Source organism: Podarcis tiliguerta, assembly GCF_965153285.1.
Source record: "Podarcis tiliguerta genome assembly, chromosome: 6".
Classification (NCBI taxonomy): domain Eukaryota; kingdom Metazoa; phylum Chordata; class Lepidosauria; order Squamata; family Lacertidae; genus Podarcis; species Podarcis tiliguerta.
The window spans coordinates 31,181,103-31,203,835 of NC_139539.1; the positions used below are offsets into that span (position 1 = coordinate 31,181,103).

The window sequence follows — 22,733 nt, forward strand, 5'->3', positions numbered from 1 at the left end:
TATTTGTGGGTAAGGGGGGAACCCTTTATGATTTTCATTTGACAAGAGAGAGAGACAAAGAGAGAGGGGGGTGTCTGGGAAATCTGCCTGGATCGTGAAGTTCTTCCCATTCTATTCACTTATTTATCAGATAAATTTCTACCCTACGTTTTAGGGCTTGCAATAAACAATTTTAGAACAGAACTGACATACAGCATAACAAAAATAGCATTTGATAAAGTTGATGGGAAGGGAACAAAAAATCAAAATCTAAACAGAATAAATATTTAGGACCCAATTAAAGAGTTCTAGGGAGAAGAAATTATACAAGGGTAGGGACATCACTATATAGGCCATGTCCCTGGGACCTGGCTGCCTGAATAATGGGGCTGAGATAGGACTTTAGAAATCAGTACCAGCACTAAGTCCAGAAACGAAAAGGTAAACCAACGCAACTAATACAAAATTAGTGTTATATAATCAAACTGCCTAATCCTCACAAGCATCCTGGCATCTGTTTCCAGACTGTCTTCAGAAACAACTCTACATACAGAAAATTACAGTAGTCTAGTCTGGATGTACCCAGTGCATGTGTAATGAGTTCTTGGCCATAAAAGAACTGCAGCTCAGTGAAATATAGCATCTGCTTTGCAAGCAGAAAGTCCCAGGTTCAAACCCCAGAATCTCCACATGGGGCTGGGATTGTCCCGTCAGAAGCCCTGGAGAGCTGCTGCCAGCTGCTGTAGTTAAGTGGCCCAATGACTTAAGTATACGACAGCTTCCTATGTTTCTATAGCTCAGCGGTTCTCAACCTGTGGGTCCTCAGATGTTGTTGGACTACAATTTCCATCATCCCTGAGCTCTGGCCTTGCTAGCTAGGGGTGATGGGAGTTGTAGTTCAACAACATCTGGGGACCCACAGGTTGAGAAAGGCTGCTATAGATGGTCTAAACTGGTCTTTGATCAGATGAAGCCTATCCTTTCTACATACATTTCTACTCTTTCAATAAAGCAGTGTCAAGTCTTTTCAGACATACCAGCTTGCTATATACCAACTGCACAACTACCTCAGAAACTGCAGATAAACTTTAACCACTTTGGGTCCAATAAAGTAAGAAGCTTACTCCCATTCAGTGGAAGCTAGGGAAGGAACCCAAGCAGGCTAGAACTGCACAAATGTAAGCTAAGAAGATTAGGACACCGAAAATGTGTACTGTAAAAAAGTGCTGCATAGAGCCCTCAAAGCAAAGTACAGCTTTAGATGTGGTTCAAAAGCTAACTACCTTGTTTCTAACTGTGAGGAAGGAGCAAAGCAGTCCAAACCACTTCCTTTCTACTAGGCAAGAATAGCCATTGTAAGTATCAACTTCTTGATCAAGCAAGAAGATAAAAACCCTAAAAACAGCAGCTAATATACCACTATGTCTTTGTGCTCAGTGAAACCTTAAAAAATTATATTAAAATTTCCATGACTCTACTGTAGCAAGTCTTTTTTAGAACTCTAAAAGCATTCACCAAAAAGGAAATTGAAAGCAATGTTGAAACATTGGAGAACACTTTCCCACAATGGAAAAATAGTCAATTTGTAAAGAAGTTCACAATCTAGGAAAAGTAGTCAATACTCACCAGCAGACTAGCTCCAGTCTGAAATAAATTGTAAGGGTAAAGAATGCGCTCATAATGAGCACGAATATGTGAGCCCACAGCTTTTCCAGGAGCAAACCCCATCTTGGTAGCTATTTTAGTCCATTTTCTGTCCTTACACACCAAGTCAAATCCACCTTCTTCTGCAACTAGCTGCAAATGAAAAGGATTGCACATCAAGATTTACAATTTTACAGGGTCATTTCCGACAAATATAACTCAGAAAAGGAAACTGCTTAACTCCAGTGAGCAGGTGCTATCTTATAAATAAATGTCAGATCCAGAGGAAGTTATTACCTTAACACAATTACTTAGGGTGTCAGACAAAAACAAAGCTTTAATTAATACAACTACTTAATCCCCGTTTATCTAGATGCTACATTCTAAAATATTTATCAACTCAAGGGCCTTCAGGACCAAACAAGTTTATTTTTACTTGCTTACGACTGAAAATTAGCATGACTTCAGCCTAAAAGCATGTGAAACTTACCCTATTAAGCTGGAATAAATCCAAGATCTTTCTTTCTACATGTGGAATTTTCAGTGTGCATCCCTGAAGTTCCCAAAACTTTGCAATCTGGTCCAGAAAATTCAGTTTTACGCGGGTCTGAGCCTGTTCAGAGTGTGGATTTATTATACAGTTTAGTTATTATTTTCAAGTACAAATTTAATATTCTCCAATCTATTATGCATAATGAACAAAGAAAGTGAAAATAAAGGTGATTACTGTCTCTTCAGGTTAAGAAGCACTCATCATCCTGGGATGCAAGCAGAAGTATGGAGGAAGAATCTGCTGTGCTTTTAAGCAACCATGTACACCACCCAAATGTGAGTTCTTCTCGGTGCATGTAAAAACTACATCTGGTGGGACTTGAGCTCTACCTACCTGTAGCGAGCAGAATTTGCCGTTTTAAAATTCTGGATGTTCTAGAGCTCTAGTCCTTTTATGAAGCTAGATCTTTGGAGAGCTAGGAACACCATGTGGATTCCCATAGATGGGTGGAATCTATGGTGAGTGGGAGAACATTTGAGCAAAGCACCACAAAGGAAATGTTTGACATATGGATGAGAGCCTTGAGTCTTGCTCAGATTCTCTGACAGCACAGCTGAAAGGACTGGTGACTGGAGCTTTAGGGTATGAGGTTTGAAGCCCATGCTCAAACCAGTTTGAAGTAATAACAATTCTGAGATTCCAACTTTTTGTGTGTGTGCAAGAGCCCTTTCTTATTACACCATTTAAAGAGTACTTTCCAAGAGCTTTGATATATCCAAGGAAGGAGGATGCTGGAGAACAACATGGTATCAGCTACTGGGAGAAAGGCCCAACTTGATTAAGATACTTCCACTCAGTCTTCAAACATGCAGGTTCTGCCACACTGGAACTGGATAATGAAGCTCTCCCTAAGTCAAGAGGTTGTCATGCAAAAGAAGAGTCCATGGGAATGCCGTCCCCATCTTGGAAAACCATGGCCTTTAAGGCCAGTATGGGACCACAAAGTGAACTGAACCCTCTCTTTTCTCAAGATTTGGGAGAGGAGTAGGAATGGGGGGAAGGCACAAAGCATTCCTGGAGGCCATGGTGAGGACAGAGCGATTGACTAAGGAGGTGAAGAGATCCACCTGGACTGTCCCAAAAGTGGGACACAATTTTTCTAAACACCTCAAGATGAAGCATTCATTCTCCACGAAGGAGGTGCTCCCTGCTCAGTCAGCTGGCTTGAGCATTTTCAATCCTTTTGAAGTGCTTTACACAAATGGAGAACACATGTTCTTCCACCTCTAGTGCCACTCTGTCTGTGTGACTGTTGGTCTGTGACATTGCTGGTTAAGATTAGGATCGCCCCCAAATGTCCCTTGGTTGCAAAGTGCTGGACTATGAAGTGGGCTGCCCTTCATTCCAGGTTGATGAGGAGAGTCTCCTCTGAGGACTAGGTGCCTTGGAGCATCCAGCTGCTGGAGAGAGGCCCTCTGTCTATCTGATATGATGACTGTCCAAGGGGGTTGTCTGAGAGGGAATCCCTGGTGAAGGGAGGATTTCTGAAGCCACCACTGAAAAGAGTGACATACCAATCTTGGCAGGGAAATGAGGATATGTCACTTGGCAGCTATGGAACTTCAATGAGAGAGCAGCAGCCACTGAAGAGGTCAAGAATGTAGTATTGCCATGAGACCCAGAATTTGCACCCTGAGGTTCACTCATGATTTTGACAGAACTGAGTGCCGCTTTGACCTTGCCTATCCTCTCTGGAGACAAGGACATTGTTCCCACAACAGAGTCCACCAGGGCTCCCAGATGAAGAATGCGCTGCAATGGAAGGCTTGAACCATGCAATCAGAAGAGGTCAAAAAAAGTGGCGAGATAGAATTTTAGCCTGGGTCGATGAGAGAATTAACGCTCCAGAGTATTCAGAATTTTAAAACAGTGAATTCTGCCTGCTACCACTAGGTGGCATTTAAGTCCCACCTGATGTCTTGCATGCACAGGAAAAGACTTCTGAACAAATGCAAATACTGTATAGTATTTTAATACACACTACATATATTTATTTACTCCTGCTTCTTTAAAACGACAAAAATAATAATCATCTGATATTTTGGGTAGAATGGAATGTTAAAAGTAGTCAAAAGGAGCTTGCAGAATGAGCAGAACAAGCTTAGTGACTGTTCAAAACAAAATAGCTGTCAACACACCACCAAAATGCACTTCTGAAGCACCTCCACATCTTAACCGCTGGAAAGGGGAAGGCATGACTCAATGTCACATAAAACATGTAACAGCCAAGATATTTAGAGGAAAAGTGGTAGAAATACCATCTAAGATTGTCTTCTCCTGAAGTCCTTCCCAGATGAACCAGTAGTGTGGTTTTTCCAGGCTTATGAAGTACCCCTTCTTCACATTTCTAGAACATTTGAAACTTTCCACTTTTCTGTATCTTATTTCCCATCTCACTCCTACGCGGATACTATTTTAGGATATCCTCATGTTCATTACACTTAGATGAGAAGGCCCTCTTGGTTGCGCTACACTTTAGAGATGTGAATTTGGCAGTAACCAGGAAGAGGGCCTTCTCTGTAGCAGCACCTTCCCTATGGAACTATTTACATCTTCTGCAGACCAACACTAGTGTATTTCAGCACTCATAAAAAACATACCAATGCCCCCCCAGGCTTTTGCTCGTGTTTGATTCCACTATAGGGTATCAAACTTTAATTTTCCTTGGATCACTTTTGTATTTTTAATATTTTGGGAATGGATCTTTACTGATTTTAATTGTTCTTAATTGTTTAATCTGTTTATACCTTTGTATACCATGAGATGCCAAATGAAAGAAAGCATACTTAAATAATATATCCCTGGGAAGCTGAACATTAGGCAGAAAAATATGGTGTATACTGTCTCCAAAGAGACATCTTTAAAAGGTCAAAATGTTTGAGAAGCCAGCCAGAGAGCTAGCAGCTGAGGCTCTCCAGCTAGAATTTATGTCTTTGTCAGATCCTCAAACTGTGGAGGGAGAGGTAGCATTCTAGAACTTCTCTATCCAGCCTTACAGATCACAACAACATGGTGGCTAATCACCACACTTGTTTCCTCTTTTTGTCTGAAAAGGAGATCTGCTATTTTAATTAAAAATACTGCATTTTTCTCAACAGTTTTAGGCACCCAATCCATCAATGGCCACTGGGAAGTATTTACGATTAGTTAATTCATTACCTCCAACTCATTCAGCCTTTGGATTCGTGGAGTAAAGTGAAGTTTATCAACATCACAGGCAAATGGAGGCTGCCAATCCTAGGAAAGGGGGGAAATAATTCAGTACAGAGAAGAGAATTGTTTGACAGACCAAAACTGATATACAATTTAAAAGATCTTGTTCACTTTATTTTCAGATGTAGAAAAATCTAACAAAAAAATATAGTTCACAGTTACTTCTTTAACCTCCATCCAGCTTTGCAGGGTAAGACACTTACTGCAAGCACATTTCTCACTGTGCAATTTACTCACACACATAACCACACACAAATTGTCAGCTGTACAGCATTCCCAAGTTTGAGCCAGTTACCACTTACTGATTTAGTAGTGTAAACAAAAACCACCTGCAGCATAAAATGGCCCAGAAAAGCATTGAATTTTGCCACTGGGGTGTGTTTATTACTCCAGCCAATTTAGTGGATTGGGGTAGTAAAACACTTCACTGTTTTTTCATAGACAAATGGTCATGGAAAGGTCAAGCAAATGTCAGTTGGTTGGCACAAACTATGTTAACACCGTTTGGAGGACCTTTCTCTAACCAGGAAGAGTTTTCTTGTAGGTTTCTAAATGGGGTAAGAAAAACATCCCCCCCCCAAAAAAAAACCATTAATGTTAATTCTCAGTTGTAATTTCTAGACATTTTACAGCATTTTCTAGACATTTTACAGTATTTCCAGAGCATTTTTAAAATATAGTTTTTACACTTTGGAATTGTTTGCAATTTAAAATAAAAACATTACTTTCTTGTTTATACAATATCCCATGAATATGTTTTCTGGTTCTGGGTGTTTTGGGTTCTGCTGAGCACACTTCATTCGATACTACAAACACAAATATTATACGGGGTAAAAATGCTACCTCACATCATACAGTGCAGATCTCATTGGCATTAGAAAATGCATGCCAAAAACCACTAGTGCTGGAAATCTAGTCAAATACAGTAGAATGCTGTCATCACCAATATTACTACCTTTTTAAACACTTTTCAAACACTGGAATTAATCCAAGTCATTGCATGAGCAGAACAACTTTAGCTTGCATAATGGAACCTCTCATCCTTCTCCGACCACACACCACCCCCAAATCTGTTCCAGGGGAAGGCCCAGAACAGGTGTGGGTGGGGAGGGCATGTGGAGAGAGGAGAGGAGACGGAAGTTGCACCGTGTGGGTAGAAATTGTTTCACTTGCACAGTGATTAAGTTGGATACAACTCACTGTTTCCTTGTTTTAATTTTTTTTATAATACTCTCTAAAATTTAATAATAAAAATTAAAAGGAAAACAATGTGTACCAAGTCAAAGTAAATATGTATTTATATGGAAATATTTTGAAGTACGGAAATCTATATAGAGAACATAGATTCTATGAGTGTGGGTGAATGTGTGCCGCTGTAGGCTGACTGATCTACAGAGGAGTTTGTAGATGTGGATACTGAGAGAGGTTAAGTGTACTGAGTGAGTGCAATTCTACATTTTGGAGGTTGATCTCTTATATTCTCTTATATTGTATTATTTATAGATTTTGATATTTTCCATAATGTATCTATTTTCATTGTATTTTTTGCGTTTCCTTTGCATACTGCTTTGTGATCTTTTCAATGAGTGATGGAGCGGTGGATCCAGTGCTCAAGCAGCCAAAAGAGCCTTAGGATTAAACTCCTCATGGAATTTGTGGACCCAACCTCAAAATACCTCATTTCAGAATGTACTGCCTGCTTCTGCCAATGGGAGACCCATCAGTGGGAGCCTTCCAGCAGGCTGAGCACAGCTACCTCTCCCACTAGCTGTGCTTCACTCTAATGTCAGAGGCCAGCAGAGAAGCATCACAATCCCATCTTAACCTTCTCTAGCCATAAATATGGAAGGAGAAGGAAGTACAGTTAGCCTCTGTTGTCATCCAGAAAGACAAGGCAGCAGAAATTTAAATTTAAAGGGGGAGTTACACAACTGCCACACTAATATGAAAATTACCCACAACGTAATTTTCTCCTCCCCCTCTGCAAGTCCTAAAATCAAAAATCAGAGAGGGAAAGTAAGTGCCCAGACAGTACCTACAGGAGAGAACCGAAGGGGAAGAACACCCCACCCCATACACAACAACCCACTAGTTTTCTTCTGCAAATGTTCCCTAGCCCACATTGCCTTAGAAGGGAAAATACTGGAAAACTAACTAGTTTTTCTCCCATAATATCAGGTTTGGCCCACTTCACACATGGCATTTTTTTTTCTATATAAAGATGGCTTTCAGATGGTCTAGTTCACACTTCACATTAAGCCATAGTTCAAAGTTAACTATGGTGTAATATGAATGCTCATCATGCTATCACATGCAGCTAAGGATTTCTCACTCCACCTTCCCAGCTCCTGCCAGAGTCTGGCTTGTGATTATATCCAAACAAGGATTCCTGGTTCTTTCAAAAGCACAAGCAGTGGCCAACATTGCTTGTTTCCTAATGGTTCATCAGGAGCAAGCAAAGAGAACAAAAACTTTCAGTGGCATTCACTACAGTGCATTCATTTTTTAAAAAAAACTGAAGTGTGGTTTAATGTGACTTGTGAAGCAGACATATGGAAAGTGGTCCTGATACAAGCCCACTCTGGTAACTCTCTGTTTCCTGTTAAGTGTATGTTCTGAAATCTCCATAAAGTTTTCCAATTCTGTAGACTGCAAGTGCTATTTTTCTCTGCTACATAACCTTTTCACACAAGTTACCACACTGAAAATTTAGCAAACCTATCATCCCTTTTCCGGACTTGGATTTTAAAATATTGCTAACTTTTCCCATACTGATTTATGTTAATTTTCTCCACATTTGTTCTCCCTTTTCTTTTCACTTATGCAAAGTAGCTGTCACCCCCCACAACTACTTTGGAATGAGTTATAAATCAGCTACAACAATATTGTGTGTATAATTTCTAGCTCATCACAAAGCCATGAAATTAATCAAAAATTTGCTTGAGTCCTTTTCCTTAATATAGAAGGATTAATGATAAACTGTTGTTTTGCTTCACAGAACTGAGTCTTGCTATATGAACATCAGACAGAGAGGGACTGTGGTACAGTGATGAAATTATTTTTCTAGTATGTTCCTTCAAGATAAGAAATCATGAAAAGACATGGTCCACGGTATAAAACAGTGATGTGCCAACTTAAAGATAATAATAATAATAAGGGCAATTACTGGTAGGAATATCTAAAAGATATATTTGATGGCATGCTCTGGAATTCTTTTAATAGCATTGAAAAGGGTCAATGAAGTCTTGAAGACTTCATTACCTGCATAAATCCAGCATTTCAAATACTAAATTTGCCATTTTTTTTAAATTGCCCCACACAGATAACCCAAAAAAGCTTGATCATACAAAAAGTACTTTGTATTCAAGTGCCATCTTACAAGTACTACCCAATTAGTGCTTCATACTGAACTCTCCATGGGACGTGGGTGGCGCTGTGGGTAAAACCTCAGCACTTAGGGCTTGCCGATCGCATGGTCGGCGGTTCAAATCCCCGCGGCGGGGTGAGCTCCCATCTTTCGGTCCCAGCTCCTGCCCACCTAGCAGTTCGAAAGCACCCCTAAGTGCAAGTAGATAAATAGGTACCGCTTTATAGCGGGAAGGTAAACGGCGTTTCCGTGCGCTGCGCTGGTGCCGGCTCGTCAGAGCAGCTTTGTCACGCTGGCCACATGACCCGGAAGTGTCTCTGGACAGCGCTGGCCCCTGGCCTCTTAAGTGAGATGGGTGCACAACCCTAGAGTCGGACACGACTGGCCCTGACAGGCAGGGGTACCTTTACCTTTACTGAACTCTCCAGCCCGGGTTGTTTTAAGGTGTTTATGTACACCAAGCTTCTTAGTTTGTGCAGTACACCAACTCCAGGCTATGTTCACTGCCTTAGGTACATTCACTTGTCTCTGTCTGGTTCATAACACATTAGGCATGCCTCAGCATGCCACAGTTCATACAAATAACCAGATTGGTTTCTACATGTTTCTACAGCGATGTGATAATAATGCACAGGTTTTGCACAAGAAATCACTTTGATCTATGTATGCCCTTTTAGCAAGACTTGTGTATTACCAGTTGAAGTTTCTCTTGGGAATGAAATTGCAATATTAAATTACATTAATATAAATCAGACATGTGAGGTATAGTCTCTGTAAAATTCACTTCTAGGTCTTTGAGAAAGAGGGGAGGACTGATGTTCAATAAGGCATCACTGATCAAGCCCTAGACCAAACTCTTAAAAGTTTTTTATAGTTAGACCAAGATTGGGGATATAACCTGAAGGTAGAGGTTGGCTGGAATTTCTTCAGGTAGGATGTTGGGTTTATGAGGACTTTCCAAGGGCAAGAAAGCAATTGGGGAAAACCACCAAGAACTGCAGATTTTCACAACCAGTCAACCAAATTGAGACTACTAAGAAGCAAGTTCAGAGAAGTGGTATTTAGCAAATGAACTGCAATGCAACTGGTGATCCTTTACTAACAATGGCTTGAAAAGAAAACTTAAAAGGACCGTGTTACAACTTTTCTTAGAGAAACAGAAGCTATCATTTGAAAAATTGCACAGCCCCTTTTAAGTCATGCAATGTAGAGTTGGTTCCCACATCCCTTTGTTGGACCTCCCAAAAATAAGAGTGTACTCTTGAGACCAATAGCATGCACAAGGAAAGTGTTGAAAACTATTCCAGAATTACAAGTTTTTCATCTGATTGTCCCATCCCAATAGTAGAATATGAAAACTAAGATACAGATTAGATTTAAGGTAATGTCCATCATCAGCAGGTAGGTCCCCGCTTCAGATTTTCCAAATGTTCATATTTTTAAAAGCATATATTTTGAAATTAACATTTATACCACCTGAATGTATAGACTTAGGGAACTGCTAGAATTTAATCAAAGTACCAGTGTGCCAAGCTTTGGCAAGTTTAGGTCTGGTGAAGGTATTTTTCTTGGCAAAGATCATGTCCTTTTGACAGCAAAAATCTAATATGCATGACCTCCTGACTCCATTCCAGGAGAAGCACCTGTTGAATTCCTTTTTGCTATCAAAGGTACAATGTCTATGCCAGGCAAATACAGTGAAGAGGTCACAAGCTTGATTGAAAGCTATCGTCTTATGGTAATGCTAGAAGACTGTACTCCATGTTGCTATAGATATGACACTTCATATAGAATAGTAAACAATACTATCATAACCTCATTTCAGGAAGCAAAATGCCTAAGAAACAGACTAAGTTTCACCTTTTTATGAAGGTATGTATATTAAGTCTTCTACAACTGGAAGGAATAAGGCATGTGATGTTGAGAGTGATTCTGCTATCCCAGTTGTTCACATCAAAGGATCACTTGATAATAAATAAAATTTGAAGCAAGATGCATATTCTTTATGTTCAGAGTAAGGGCTTGATCGGGGTAATAAAAAAACGATAGTTACATGAACAAGCTCAAACAAATCTTAGGTATGTGCACTTCCTTTCCCCTTCATACAAAAAAAGAAAGATGTAAAGCTACTATTCCTGGTTAGAAACAAATTGTGGTTTGTTGGTTTACAAACTTGGCAAATGGTGGTTTGTTAATAAGTTAGGCTCAAAACCTGGGTCTGATCCAAGGCTTGTGCCAGCTCATTCAAGTAACAACAACCTATTTCAGTGCCGCCACCAAGAAGGCAATGTCAAATGCTGAAATGTGCACATTTAAGCCATTTTAACTGTCTTTTTTTCTATGAAATGAACATTATTTGAATCCAAACATTCCCGTTTGATGATTTCTGGTTGGGCTATTAGGAAAATGAATTCTTAGTCCAGAAAGGAGGTTTTCAGTTACATTATCAACATTGCCTTTATAGTTCTGGTGCAGATGGAAAGAAACATTTGGAGATCTGGAAGTCATTTTACCTGCCTGCTAGACATCAACACAATTACAGCTGGGAACAAGCTTTAATTTTCAGAACATCGCTTGCTACAGCACCTTTTCCAGGGAAGGCCTGGGAGTGAAGATTCATCTGCCTTCTGGATAGAGCTCCAGAGAAACAATCACCCATCCCACTTAACTTTACAGCATCTCTACAACAAGTAGGCATTTAGCAGATGGTGTCCACAAAACCCACTATCCTTTGGGTGGCATTTGGGACTGGTAATTTATGGTGTGGGCATTTCTTTTCTTTTTAAAAAATATAAAGGTTACAACCCCATTTTTTCTTTTTTGGCTTCCTTTATCCCTCCCGCCTCCCCATTGGTGTACAGGATTTTAAATCTGTAGATTTAATTCAGTACACAAGTTGCACTAATTTCAGTGAGACTCAATTATCCGTAACAATCACCCTGATCAGAGTTAGGAGCATCTAAACCCTTTGAAATCCATGGTCTTAGGCATGCCTAAGCACACAATCAGGCTGTGTGCTGGACTGCAGCCTATAATATTAAGTATTCTGAGACCAGTGCAAAAAAATCTTCAGTTTAAAAGCAGATGGAACCTACGGTCCAGAATTTAATTTCACATCAAATACACCAACATGAGGTGTTGAGTAGCATTATTTGGCGATATTAAATTCCATGGGCATTTTGTCTTCTACATCATTATTTGTGTGCTTCATTATTCAACAGTTTCATTTGAAAACATACAATTCTCACAAATGTCCCTCTTTTAAAAATATCTGTCTGCTCATATAACCAACAAAAGTTGGAGTAACAAGTTTAAAAGAAACACACTCAAAGAACATGGTGGTAGAGTGTACCTCATTCAAAATGGCAGCAGACTGCATCTTGAGTCAGAACAAAGCATTAGTGTTATGGGTTGGAGGGATTATTACATACATACAATTCTCATTGCTCCTCCCCCCCCCCTTTTTAAAAAGCTCTTCAGCAAGGCAACAGAAACAAAAGGGATGTCATTTTGTCTCTGTAGAGCTGGAAGCAAGAAAGCAGGCTCCTATAAACAATTATTTGCTACCAAGCGCTGCCAAAATTAAGTGACAAAAAAAACCAACAGGCAAACACCCAGCAATGAATCCTTTGGAACAGAGATGGCCAACTTGTGTCCTTGAGGGTCATATTATAGTCTAGATACTAATCCATGGGCCATCAATATTTTGTGCGCTCTGACCCACTCAGGGATGAGCAGGCCCTTTTATAAATATGGTGTCACCTACCAGCAAGGATCTCAAATATATGGGACACAATGCTTTCATATGATAAAAGGCCTGTGGTATGTGCTTCCTTAAAAAATCACCTCAAAGGGCAGCCTGGCAATACTTTACCTTTCTAGAATGCACCTAAACCTGAAGTAATTTCTGTGAAATGTATGTCTCATGACTTATTTTCCTAAAAAGTAAATCTTGATTGGTAGGACCACTGGGACCAAACAATCAAGCCAGGCCATCTCAGCATTAACAACATACATAACGCACACACACTTTACCTCCACCCTATTCAAAGGCGTTAAAACCACAACCAACCACCAACAATAATTTTACAAACACAGGGATTTAAAATGGATGTCATGTAGGTAGGTATGATACACAATCTTAGGTGCTGTTTTTATCTTGTTCAGCCAGACTTTTTAATGCATACACATGTACAATTAAAACATAAAAATGAAACTGAAGAGAAACTTTAAAAGATCATATATTAAATGGAGTTACTTTCAAATCAAAAGGCTGTCCTACTTAAGTGTATATGTGAGTTCCACCCACCAATCACTCTTTGCACACAAACCTTACTGAAATAAATGGAATTTAACAGGAACAAAGGTTGACAAGATTTCACCTAGTAGAATAAGAAAAGTTCCTACAAGCTACTTTCTTCAGTCAAGGGTCAATCTTCAGTTATGTTTTCCAGTTAGGACTGAAAGTCATACTGAAATGTAACTGGATACAGAGAATGAATAAAATTCAAGTTTCACTGCAGAACTCAAGTTCATCAATATATCTCATTTATACTCAGCTCCAAATTAACATTTCAAGTATTTTAACTAGAATGCAAGTTGTTTGAATCCATATTTACCAATACATCTCCCTAAATGAAGATTGCCCTCTTTTTAGTGAAAGTAGTGTATACCCCTTGTAACAAACAAATCTTTGTTTCTTCAAATCCTTCCTCAATCACAGTTTACCTTTTTTAAAAAGGAAGTGCAAATAACTGGGGTAATAAAGCTGAAGCAAATTATACTGAGAAACATTTTTTTTTTAACTGAATTGAGTTAGTGGCTCAAAATCACCCCTTCTATAGCCCTCTGTAGTGTCTGTTTATACTGGTAATGATGAAGACTTATCACCCTTCCCACTATGTATCGCACTCTAAAATGGTGGCCATGTCTGCCTAGGATTCTGAAAGAAAATATCTCTGAAAACTCAATGGCTTCTATTTATATATTCCCAACTTTAAAATATGGGTGCCAGTATTAAAATTAACCCAGATGGAACTAAAGTGGCCACAGAAAAGCTTTTTGTGGGTACAGAAAACATGGAAATAAGAAAATCCACAGTCCTAGCTCAACCACAATGCCAACATGGAGGGCAACACCCAAGCAGCTGTCTCAGGTTTTAACACAGTGACTGCTATAAAGTATTTCTCTTGATATTAGTAGCCCAGTCCCCAAGAATTTGACAATGCTTAAACTTTGTTAGACAAACCATGTGGAACAAACACTTATTTACCTTCAAAATACCCTACTATAAAAAAGGTAAAACGGTGACAATGGCTGCCTCTTTCTAGCCATAAAAAAATCAACTACTTCTGCTGCATTAAGTCTTTAGGAAATAAATAAATAAATAATGTGTTCTTTCTTCACTGTAGTTGCCTGTGAGGTAAAACTTGTTCCCTCAATTTAAAAGTGGGCTTGCAAGGCAGGTTTTGAGCCTTAATAAAGTTTCTTCCACCTCCCCCTTCCTCACTCATTCTAAAAGCTACACTCTTATTACTTAACTAGCTCCTAATATGATCCTGTGCAGAGAAACAAAAGCCTCAACTGGGTCTTGAGAGGCTTTTGCCACTGGAGCTACACTAGCACGAGTCATCCCAAAGGAAGCACTTCGGGACCAACTTCCCCGTTTGATTTGGAAAACTAGCAGCTGAAGAAACGTGCCTCATTGTGTGAACGGTGTGCGTTTCTTGCTTTTTCTCTTTTCTCCCCCCCAACCCGCGGGATAAGACACACAAGGCAACTTTATTTGGGTCGTGGAAGAGGAGGAGATGGGGGAGACGCGGGAGGGGAGCTCCCCGAGTGGAAAGTGAGCCAGGGGCCAAAGTGAGAGAAGAGCCATGGGGGCGAGAGGGGGAGAGGAAAGGAGGGAGGGAGGCGAGAGAGAGAGAGAGAGGCAGAAAGCTCACTGGCAGCCATATTAGAGTGGGTCTCCCTCGGGGAGCCAAACCTCAAAAGTCCGCTGGGCTGAAGCGACACAAGAGGGCCATTCTGCACTCCAACCCATGACCCCGTTTCTGTGGGGTAAACGCGAGCCTGGCCTCCAAAGCGAGTCCATATGGGGACAAGGACGCCTTTGAGGACTCTCTCAGAGCTCGTCCAGAAACCCAACGTTTGCCCATCATTCAAGGGTCAATGGGTGTAAGTGGGGGGCTCTTTCCCCCCATGAAGGCGTGCAGGGGGGGCGAATGGAAGCCCCCCGAGACGCGCTGAAGATTAAAGGGGGGAGGGGGACCGACGGAAGATGTACAAGTTTACTGAGTGGGGATGTGTAAAATGATACCTGCCCCCCCCCCAATGCAGGGGTCTTGGGACCGGGAGTTTTTAGGAACTTGGACGGCGTGGGGGGGGGCAAAAGGCTCGAAGGGGGAAGAGATGTTGTTGTTGCCCCCAGACTCTCTGCACGCAGGCGCCCCCCCCCCGGTTCCTGCTCGGCCGTCCGCGGCGTTGCTGCTGGGGGTGGGGGGTGAAGTTGGCGCACAGGTCGGTCTCCCAGGCTCACTCACCGGCGGCGGCCGCACCTTGCAGATCCCGGTCTGCTCGGCGATGGGCCGGATCTTGTGGATGAAGGCGAAGGGGTCGGCGAACTCCTCCCAGCTGGGCTCGAAGACGGGGCACTCGGGCGGCGGCAGGAACTCGGCCATGGTCAGCCCTGGGTCGCCGGCAGGACGGGCAGCGCCGAGTCAGGCAGCCGTTCCGAACAATCCCCCAACAGCCAAAGCGTCGCCGAGCGCCGCTGGAACGGCCCGTGTGCCTCCGCCAGAGCGAGGGGAGGGGGAGAAAAAGAGTCCCGAGGAGGAGGCCCGGCCCTATGGAAAGTGCCTCCTGAGGGACCCGCCCGCCCGCTCCCCCACGCCACATGGGGTGCCAGCCCCTTTTCTCCACCGCACCCCTTTGTTCGGGTTGGCTCGCGGACGCCCAACTCTCTCGTCCGAAAGAGCTTGCGCAAAACACGGGTTGCCTGCGTGCGGGCGTGCTCGCTGCTCTTTGCAGAAAGGCCTCTTCTGGGACGGCCGAGTATAGGGCCCGTCTTGGCTACGCCCTTGGGGCCCATATGCGTAAAAAGTAATGGGGCTGCAGCAGGAGCAAAGAAAGTATTGCAGCCGGGGCTGGTTCAGCTGTGTTTCTTTCCCCCTCCCCCAAAGGGAATGTGTCTGTTTTGGAAAGAGGGAGCGTGTTCTCCCTAAGAGGTTAGGCCTTCAGGCCCCATGGCAGGCTTTCATTGTTTTGGTGGGATCGATCCAGTGATCCAGGAGTCCATTTGGACTCCTGTTTGCTGACAAAATGGGACTGAGGAAAAAAGGAGCCACCTTTGCAATTCGCGTTCTTCGTCTGGGTACCCATTATTTTGTTTCAGGGTACACAGTACACTCAACATAGTCACTCCATTTTGTTTCTCTGACAAAACCAGGAACCCCTAACAATCATCTTCATTACATGCCTTCCACTCTAAAATCTGTATTTATAACTTAATTTCATCGTTTTCCCCTAATTAATAACTAATAAAATGATTCAACTAGCTGTGCTTTAAATAGCTGTTTCTGACTTACTCGGCACCTATTACGACAGAACAGTTTGTCCATAACAGGAAAATGTCCAATCTTTCCAAATGTGCAAAGATTGACATTCTGATTATGAGCATATTTTCTTGCTGGTTTTAAGTGAAGTAGCTTTAATTTTGCCAGCCCCAGGCACTTTTAAAACAAAGCACAACATATTTATGCATTTAAAATAAGTTTGTTTCACATATGGTGGGATGAAAATCACATTTTGTTTTATTAGGATGCTGTATTCTCACATTGATACTGCCAAATGATTAGCAATTACATAATTCTGAAAAACTTGTAAATGTTTTAAATGTGCTATAGCTTAATGTTGAAATACTTAAATATGCCTAAATATGCTTCACGTGTTTAAATATGCTTCAGTAGGCAGGATTCTTACCTTTTTTATATATAAACATACAACAGATCCACTTGTTTTTTCAGATGCAGTAGTTAATTCTACAAGGGAATAATGCACATGCAAGGAAGATTAGGACTCCGTGGTTTTATTTAGCCATGCATTGTTTTAAACATACTTCATTGTCAAAAATATATTAATGTGTCTCAGCAAGGTACAGTATATGAAACAAATAATAGTCTGACATTTAAAACTGAGTTTGGGTTTGCTCATACTTTATACTGTTTCATAGATAGAATTTTGGTTTCTTTATGTGGAAACCATTCCTAATTCAAAATGGAGATTGAGCCAATAGGGTTAGCAGTATCTTTTCTCTCACATTAGTTTTCTTTATTTTCTTTATTTCTCGTGCATTTCTAATATTACCTTTGCTTTTTTCAAATTAAACAAAATAACAGCCTGATTATATTGTATGTAGGCTTATGGGTAAAGCCCACCAACTTCAGTTATTTGTTTAATTTTGTAACTTCCCATAACCCAATTATTTCTTGATCCTGATCTTTAGAGAAGCCAGAGCTTTCCAAATTGTGTGTTGCAAAACGTTAGTGTGTTGGCTGCAGTGTGTAGGTGTGTCCGCACAAACGCTCCCAGTGCTTCTGCTAGGGCTGGAAAGGGGTTAGTTTAATCTCAGGTTTGCTAGGAAAACTGGATCACTTTGTCATGAAATGATGCATGTCTAAGAAGTGTATCACCAACATGAAAAATTTGGAAAGTTCTGTCTAAAGCTATGATCAAAATCATGTGGTTTTGTATTGATTCCAAGAGAATGCTTAAGGCTGCAATTATAACTTATTTACTTGGGAGTAAGCCCCATTTAACTCAGTAGGACTTCCTTCTGGGTAGATACGTTTATGCTTGCATTTTAGCTCTAATAGTGGGGAGGGGGACACTGAGGGAAGTTTATTGTGTGGCTTGTACATTTTAAGTCATGCACAGATTATACATTTGATCACCATAGTCAACATCACATGATATAAATTGTGGGTTGCTTTTCAAGTAGGTATGGATCATTTTTAGTACCATGCATTTTGTTAGAAGACTGCAATCTTCAGTCCATTTCCTTCAGAATAATACTGCTGTTTTAAATTTAGAACTAATGAGGAATAAAATGAGGATATATATCTATCCCAAGTGTGTGTGTGTGTGTGTGAGAGAGAGAGAGAGAGAGAGAGGATTCCATTATTAAACCACAATAATTATTTTATCCCTAAAATATTATGTTCTGTATAAGTTAATGGCTCCTCAACCAAAAGATAAAGGCCTTTTCCAAACTTCTTATTAAATTAAGTAGAGCAGGAGTACCGCAGGATTGGCAAAATCTCGTTTAGTCCTGTTGTGCAAAACTTTAGGATTTGTCTTTGTGGCGTGGGGGTGGGGACCTACAACGTGACTGCTGCAATGACAGATTCCCTTCAGTTTCGCCAGCAACAGGGGATCACTAGAGGCCTCTAAGCTAATGAGCTCCATGCAGAGAACGCCAACCACATGGGTTTCTACTCTCTAATCCACCTTCTTCGCCTTTATGATCTATGTTTACATGTGCGGAGGGATCCTTCACAGCTGACAGCCACCTCAGTGCCGGCACTTCTTTTTTTAAAGAGCCTCTCTATTCTCTGGGATAGGCCAGGGCTTGGGGGGACGTCAGAGGGGGAGGGAGGCCGAGCTGTTTCATTGTCTGCGCCTAGCTCTGTGCAGTGGGGAAGCCTTCCCTTTCCAGTGCAAAGCAGTGCGTGCGGCAAAGGGGAGGGGGAGCGCACTGTAACACTGCTATCCCTGTCGCTTCCTAGCGCTCATACAAGACTTGGAGGCCCCTTGGTTCAGAGGGGACTGTAGGCAGATCACTGGAGTCCCCAGGACAATGGGAATTAATGGTTGGATGGGAGAAAGAGGGCGGGGGGGCACTGCTCGGCGCAACTATCTAGCAATCCTACCACAGGTTTACTTAGAAGTAGGCCCCACTAAGCTCAATAGGATTTATTCTCGAGCGTAAGGCTGCAGCCTTAACGTCTAGGCTATCTTTATAAACAGTGCCACGCTTCAGGGGGAGGGGCGGTGATCCACCGGGGAGCTGGCAGTTGTTAACAGTGCTCCGCCTACTGATCTGTTCTCCCTGGTGGGGCTTCCCCCCCCCAAAAAAGGTAGCTTTGTCGCTGTTCCTCTCCCCACACCGGGCCACAACCTTTCCCCTCCCTGCCCCATACCTTCTCCATGAGATGAACTGACACCATCACCCCCGCCCCCCGTTTTATAATCCTTCCTTCCCCAGCAGAACCCCTTCGCTTCCAGCAAAGACCGGGCTCCCTTCCAAGGGGGTGGGGGAGATATTGGAACTGTTCCAAAAGTTGTGCACAAAAGAGGTTCCTCCTCTTCTCCCCCCCCTCCCCAAATGGAGCCACTGACAAAGGTTGCTGAAGGGGTCCGCTCCAGACCTTCTTCCTCGGCACCCACGGTGCTGATCAAGCCATCTTCTCAATAGTACCCCAATACACACACACCCCAAATCTGGAGACGCCCATTGTAATCTCATACCACCCCGAACTCCTTAGTAGTTATGCCTCCCTCCTTTAGTATTGCACAAAGCTCGTGGGTTCCGCTACCTACCCCGCACTAGCGGGGATGTGTCCCCCCCCGGTATCAGTTCCAGCAATCCTCCAGCAGCTGTCCCAACCCTCCGGATGAGTATCGCCCCCTCCCCCCGTGTAGTCTTCCATGCTACTCTAATCCTGCCTCCGCACCCCCAATTTCATTACTGGGAGTGGGTGAGGAACTTGGGGTTCGGGCCAGGTGATCCTGGGGGGGGGGTGAGCAGCCCTAAAGGCGTGCAGGTTAGCAAACAGACACCCCCTCGGGCCCCTACTCCGGGCCACTGCCCCCGTCGAGGCCGATGAGCAGGACAAAGGGAAGGGGCAGCCCCCTCTGGTGTCAGCTTCTCCAAGGGAGGCGCAACCCACCCCGGACGCAGCCAGGCCCCCTCCCCACCCCCTCCGCATCTGGCAGGGGTTTGCCTTATGGAGGCCGGCGAGGGGAGTCGAAGGAAGCGCCTCCATTGGTGAAGAAACACATCGAGCATTATTACCAAAGGGAGGGAGGGCGTGTTGGGCTGGCGGAGGGGGGAGAGGCATGAGGCTCCCCTCGGGGGTCGACCCAGCAAAGAGGGATGATGGAGCCAAAGAGCCGATCGACAAGGCAGCCACCCCACCGCACCCCACGGAGGTGGCTCCCCATTGAGGAACTCTCTAGGACCCAGGGGAGCAGCGGGCGCTGCACGTAGCACACGTGTATTCGCTCCCGCATTTCTGGGCCAGCCTGCTCCTCCCTCCCGCCCCCCTCCGCCGTCCAACATTGCAGCCATCACTCCTCTTTCTCCGCGGTCCTGACACCGCCCCCTCTATTATCCCGACTTCTCCATTGCCCCGCGCCCTTCTCTAAGTATGCGCTAGGCAACTTCTTCAGCATAGCAACAGCTTAAGGGGAGCCTTCGCCGTCGAGCCACATGGGATCAGGTCTTTTAACTTCCAGCGCCACCCTGAATTTCGAGGGGACGTCGTTTCCACACTGTGGAGTGGGGGCGGGTTTGCCAGCTCTAAAGCGTGGGCCTTTTATCCACGCGGGTCATCTTGACGAGGAAGTTACTGAGTTACGGAAAGCAAGGCGTTGCCCCACCTCCCAGTACAAGCTGTGGGTGAAGTTCAGCACAGCTGTAATCTAAGTTAGTTGCTGTGTCTACAGAATCAGGGAGTGGTGTTTTTTATGATGGATAAATAAAAAAATTAGCAAAAAGGGCATGTGTGTATTAAAAGCTACAGTGGAGCACAATCCTTTGTATGTTTACTCAGAAGTAAGGGTCATTATGCCCGAAAGTAAGGCCCAGGTAACAGCACAATTCTAACCACAGAAGCTCAGAAGCGAATGCTAATGATTTCAGTGTGGCTTATTTTCAAGTGAGAATGCACAGAATTAAACAGATGTAAAGAAAGCTTTCATCAAATGCATTATGCTAAGAAGGCTTTTGTATGATCATGATAAAGGTCAAATATATGTGCCTGCATTAAAAACAAACAAACCCACAGCCTTAAAGTCCTCTGTAGACTTTATGCTGATATCCAGTGCTCAGCACTGCTGTATGCAATTTTTAATGCTACTTGATATTTGGCATTCAATATTTATTAGTTAAGATATTTTAGGCTGTCTTTTAGGCCTAGGATCCTGACAAGGCAGCTTCCATTAGACAAATACAGAATCATATTTAATACAAATAAAACCACCATAGAACATCTAAAAACAATAGGAAAGCCGCAGAAATAATAACTGTAAAAGAACAACAAAGCAAAATTGGCCACTTTTGAAAGGGGTAAGGTAGGATTAAGGAACCAATCAAGAAACATTGTCTGCATTGCCAGTAAAAAAAGCATGCACCCCACAGTCTAAAGCACTCACATTTTGAAATAAAATTTCAAAATCAAAGCTGAATTTTTAAATTTCAACAGCCATTGACATCTTGAGAAATTCTGTTTTAGCTCTCTTGCAAACATGTTCCTAGCTGACTCCAAGGCTCGAATAATCCCAAGGCAATCTCCTCCTGCAATAAAAAACAGCAAACAGAAAAGGCCAACATATTATTGAGAATCCACTTCCCCCACTGACTGGTTCCCTACAACTCCTATATGATGGACCAGACATGGCCTTCAGATTCCAGCCAGACTTCTTCACTCTGTTCTGTGTCCTTAGACCAGGATGGGGAACATAAGTAAAAGGGGGCAGAGAAATGGATGCAACTCTTAGCTTTACACAAAAGGCTAAATGGCAACCACTGAAAAATCAATGGTATCTCTACATACGTCTCTCCACCTGTCCCATTTTGCTGCCTGAGGCGAAACAGAAAGATGCCACCTCCTGTCAAGGTCATGCTTACTGAGGTTAAGCGGCAGTGTCTTCTGGTGAGATCTTGTGAGGTGGTAGGCAAGGAGTTTGCAGTGATGCCACCCACAGGATTCCGTCGCCCGAGGCGGCTGCTTCAGTCTACCTCATGGGCAGGCCAATCTTGCCATCTACGCATGCAAGAGGCATCATCAAAGTTCAAGGACACATTCCGTCCAAGTTAAAACACGCAAAAAGAGCCAAAAGGAAGGCCAGTGAATGTCTGACATTATTTTATTACATTTCTATCCCACCTTTCTTCCATTACAGAAATTGCAGCAATGTAATGGGATTTGCAGGCAGTTTCCTATCCAGGCCAGAGTTAGATCTCACCAGACTGAGATGTGCAAAAGATCACCTAAGAGGCTGTGCCATATGCCTTCAGACCAAATCCTGGAAGGATGCTGGGTATTAAGAGTAAAATGGTGTGATTATTTTATCTATATATAGATATTGGTTCCCCCAAGCATACATGCCTACTCATAATCTCACACTCGTGTGGATGGTTCTATTTTGGCTACTACATGAAGATCCATCCTAGGAGGACAAATTGATGCTTAGAAGTAGGATGTTTTCATCTGAAACCAAAATGAAAATAATCCAATCTTGATTTCTTTGCAGATTTGGGATTAGCAATGGCCAGGCAACAAGAATCCACAGGAAAACATTTGTAGTGTTTATAGTTAAATGACGATTTCTGGCAAACTAGCCAACTCATCATATAAACTCCTCATATACCAGATCTGTTCTTATTCACATGTTCCACTAGATGGCAACATATAAAACAGGATGTATTTGCCTCTAATGGTCAAACGTTAGGACACAAAAAGTTTGCTTCGGAATACAGGCCAGCGCAAAGCTAGCTGAGTGACGAATGGGATGGGATGTTAGGCAGTGAGAGTTTGCCGTCTCTCTCTCTCTCTCTCTCTCTCTCTCTCTCACACACACACACACACACACACACAAACACAGCAGCCTCAGATAGGGGAAGAAAGAATATTCAATGGCAATAAGAAACAAAAACCTAAGAATCAAACAAGCCACACATACAGAGGACATCCT

At 42.7% G+C, this 22,733-nt stretch overlaps 1 protein-coding gene and 1 long non-coding RNA gene across 3 annotated transcripts in view; one reads left to right on the top strand and one right to left on the bottom strand.

The window, feature by feature from the left end:
• KDM5B (lysine demethylase 5B) overlaps positions 1–15,820 on the bottom strand; it is a 49,029-nt gene extending 33,209 nt beyond the window's left edge. Inside the window, exons 1-4 of one of the 2 annotated variants that reach the window (XM_083444120.1) lie at positions 15,299–15,820; positions 5,336–5,413; positions 2,114–2,236; positions 1,606–1,776 (exon numbers count right to left, since the gene is read on the bottom strand). In XM_083444120.1, the coding sequence (XP_083300246.1) occupies positions 1,606–1,776; positions 2,114–2,236; positions 5,336–5,413; positions 15,299–15,436 (510 nt within the window). In that variant the 5' untranslated portion in view covers positions 15,437–15,820. The remainder of the gene's footprint in view (positions 1–1,605; positions 1,777–2,113; positions 2,237–5,335; positions 5,414–15,298) is intronic. The other variant, XM_083444121.1, reaches the window with a different exon arrangement.
• A 2,492-nt stretch (positions 15,821–18,312) lies between these two features.
• On the top strand, positions 18,313–22,438 carry LOC310679260. The gene is made up of 3 exons (XR_014512182.1): positions 18,313–18,480; positions 21,942–22,096; positions 22,293–22,438. It is a non-coding gene; the product is annotated as an uncharacterized lncRNA (long non-coding RNA).
• Positions 22,439–22,733: the final 295 nt, after the last annotated feature.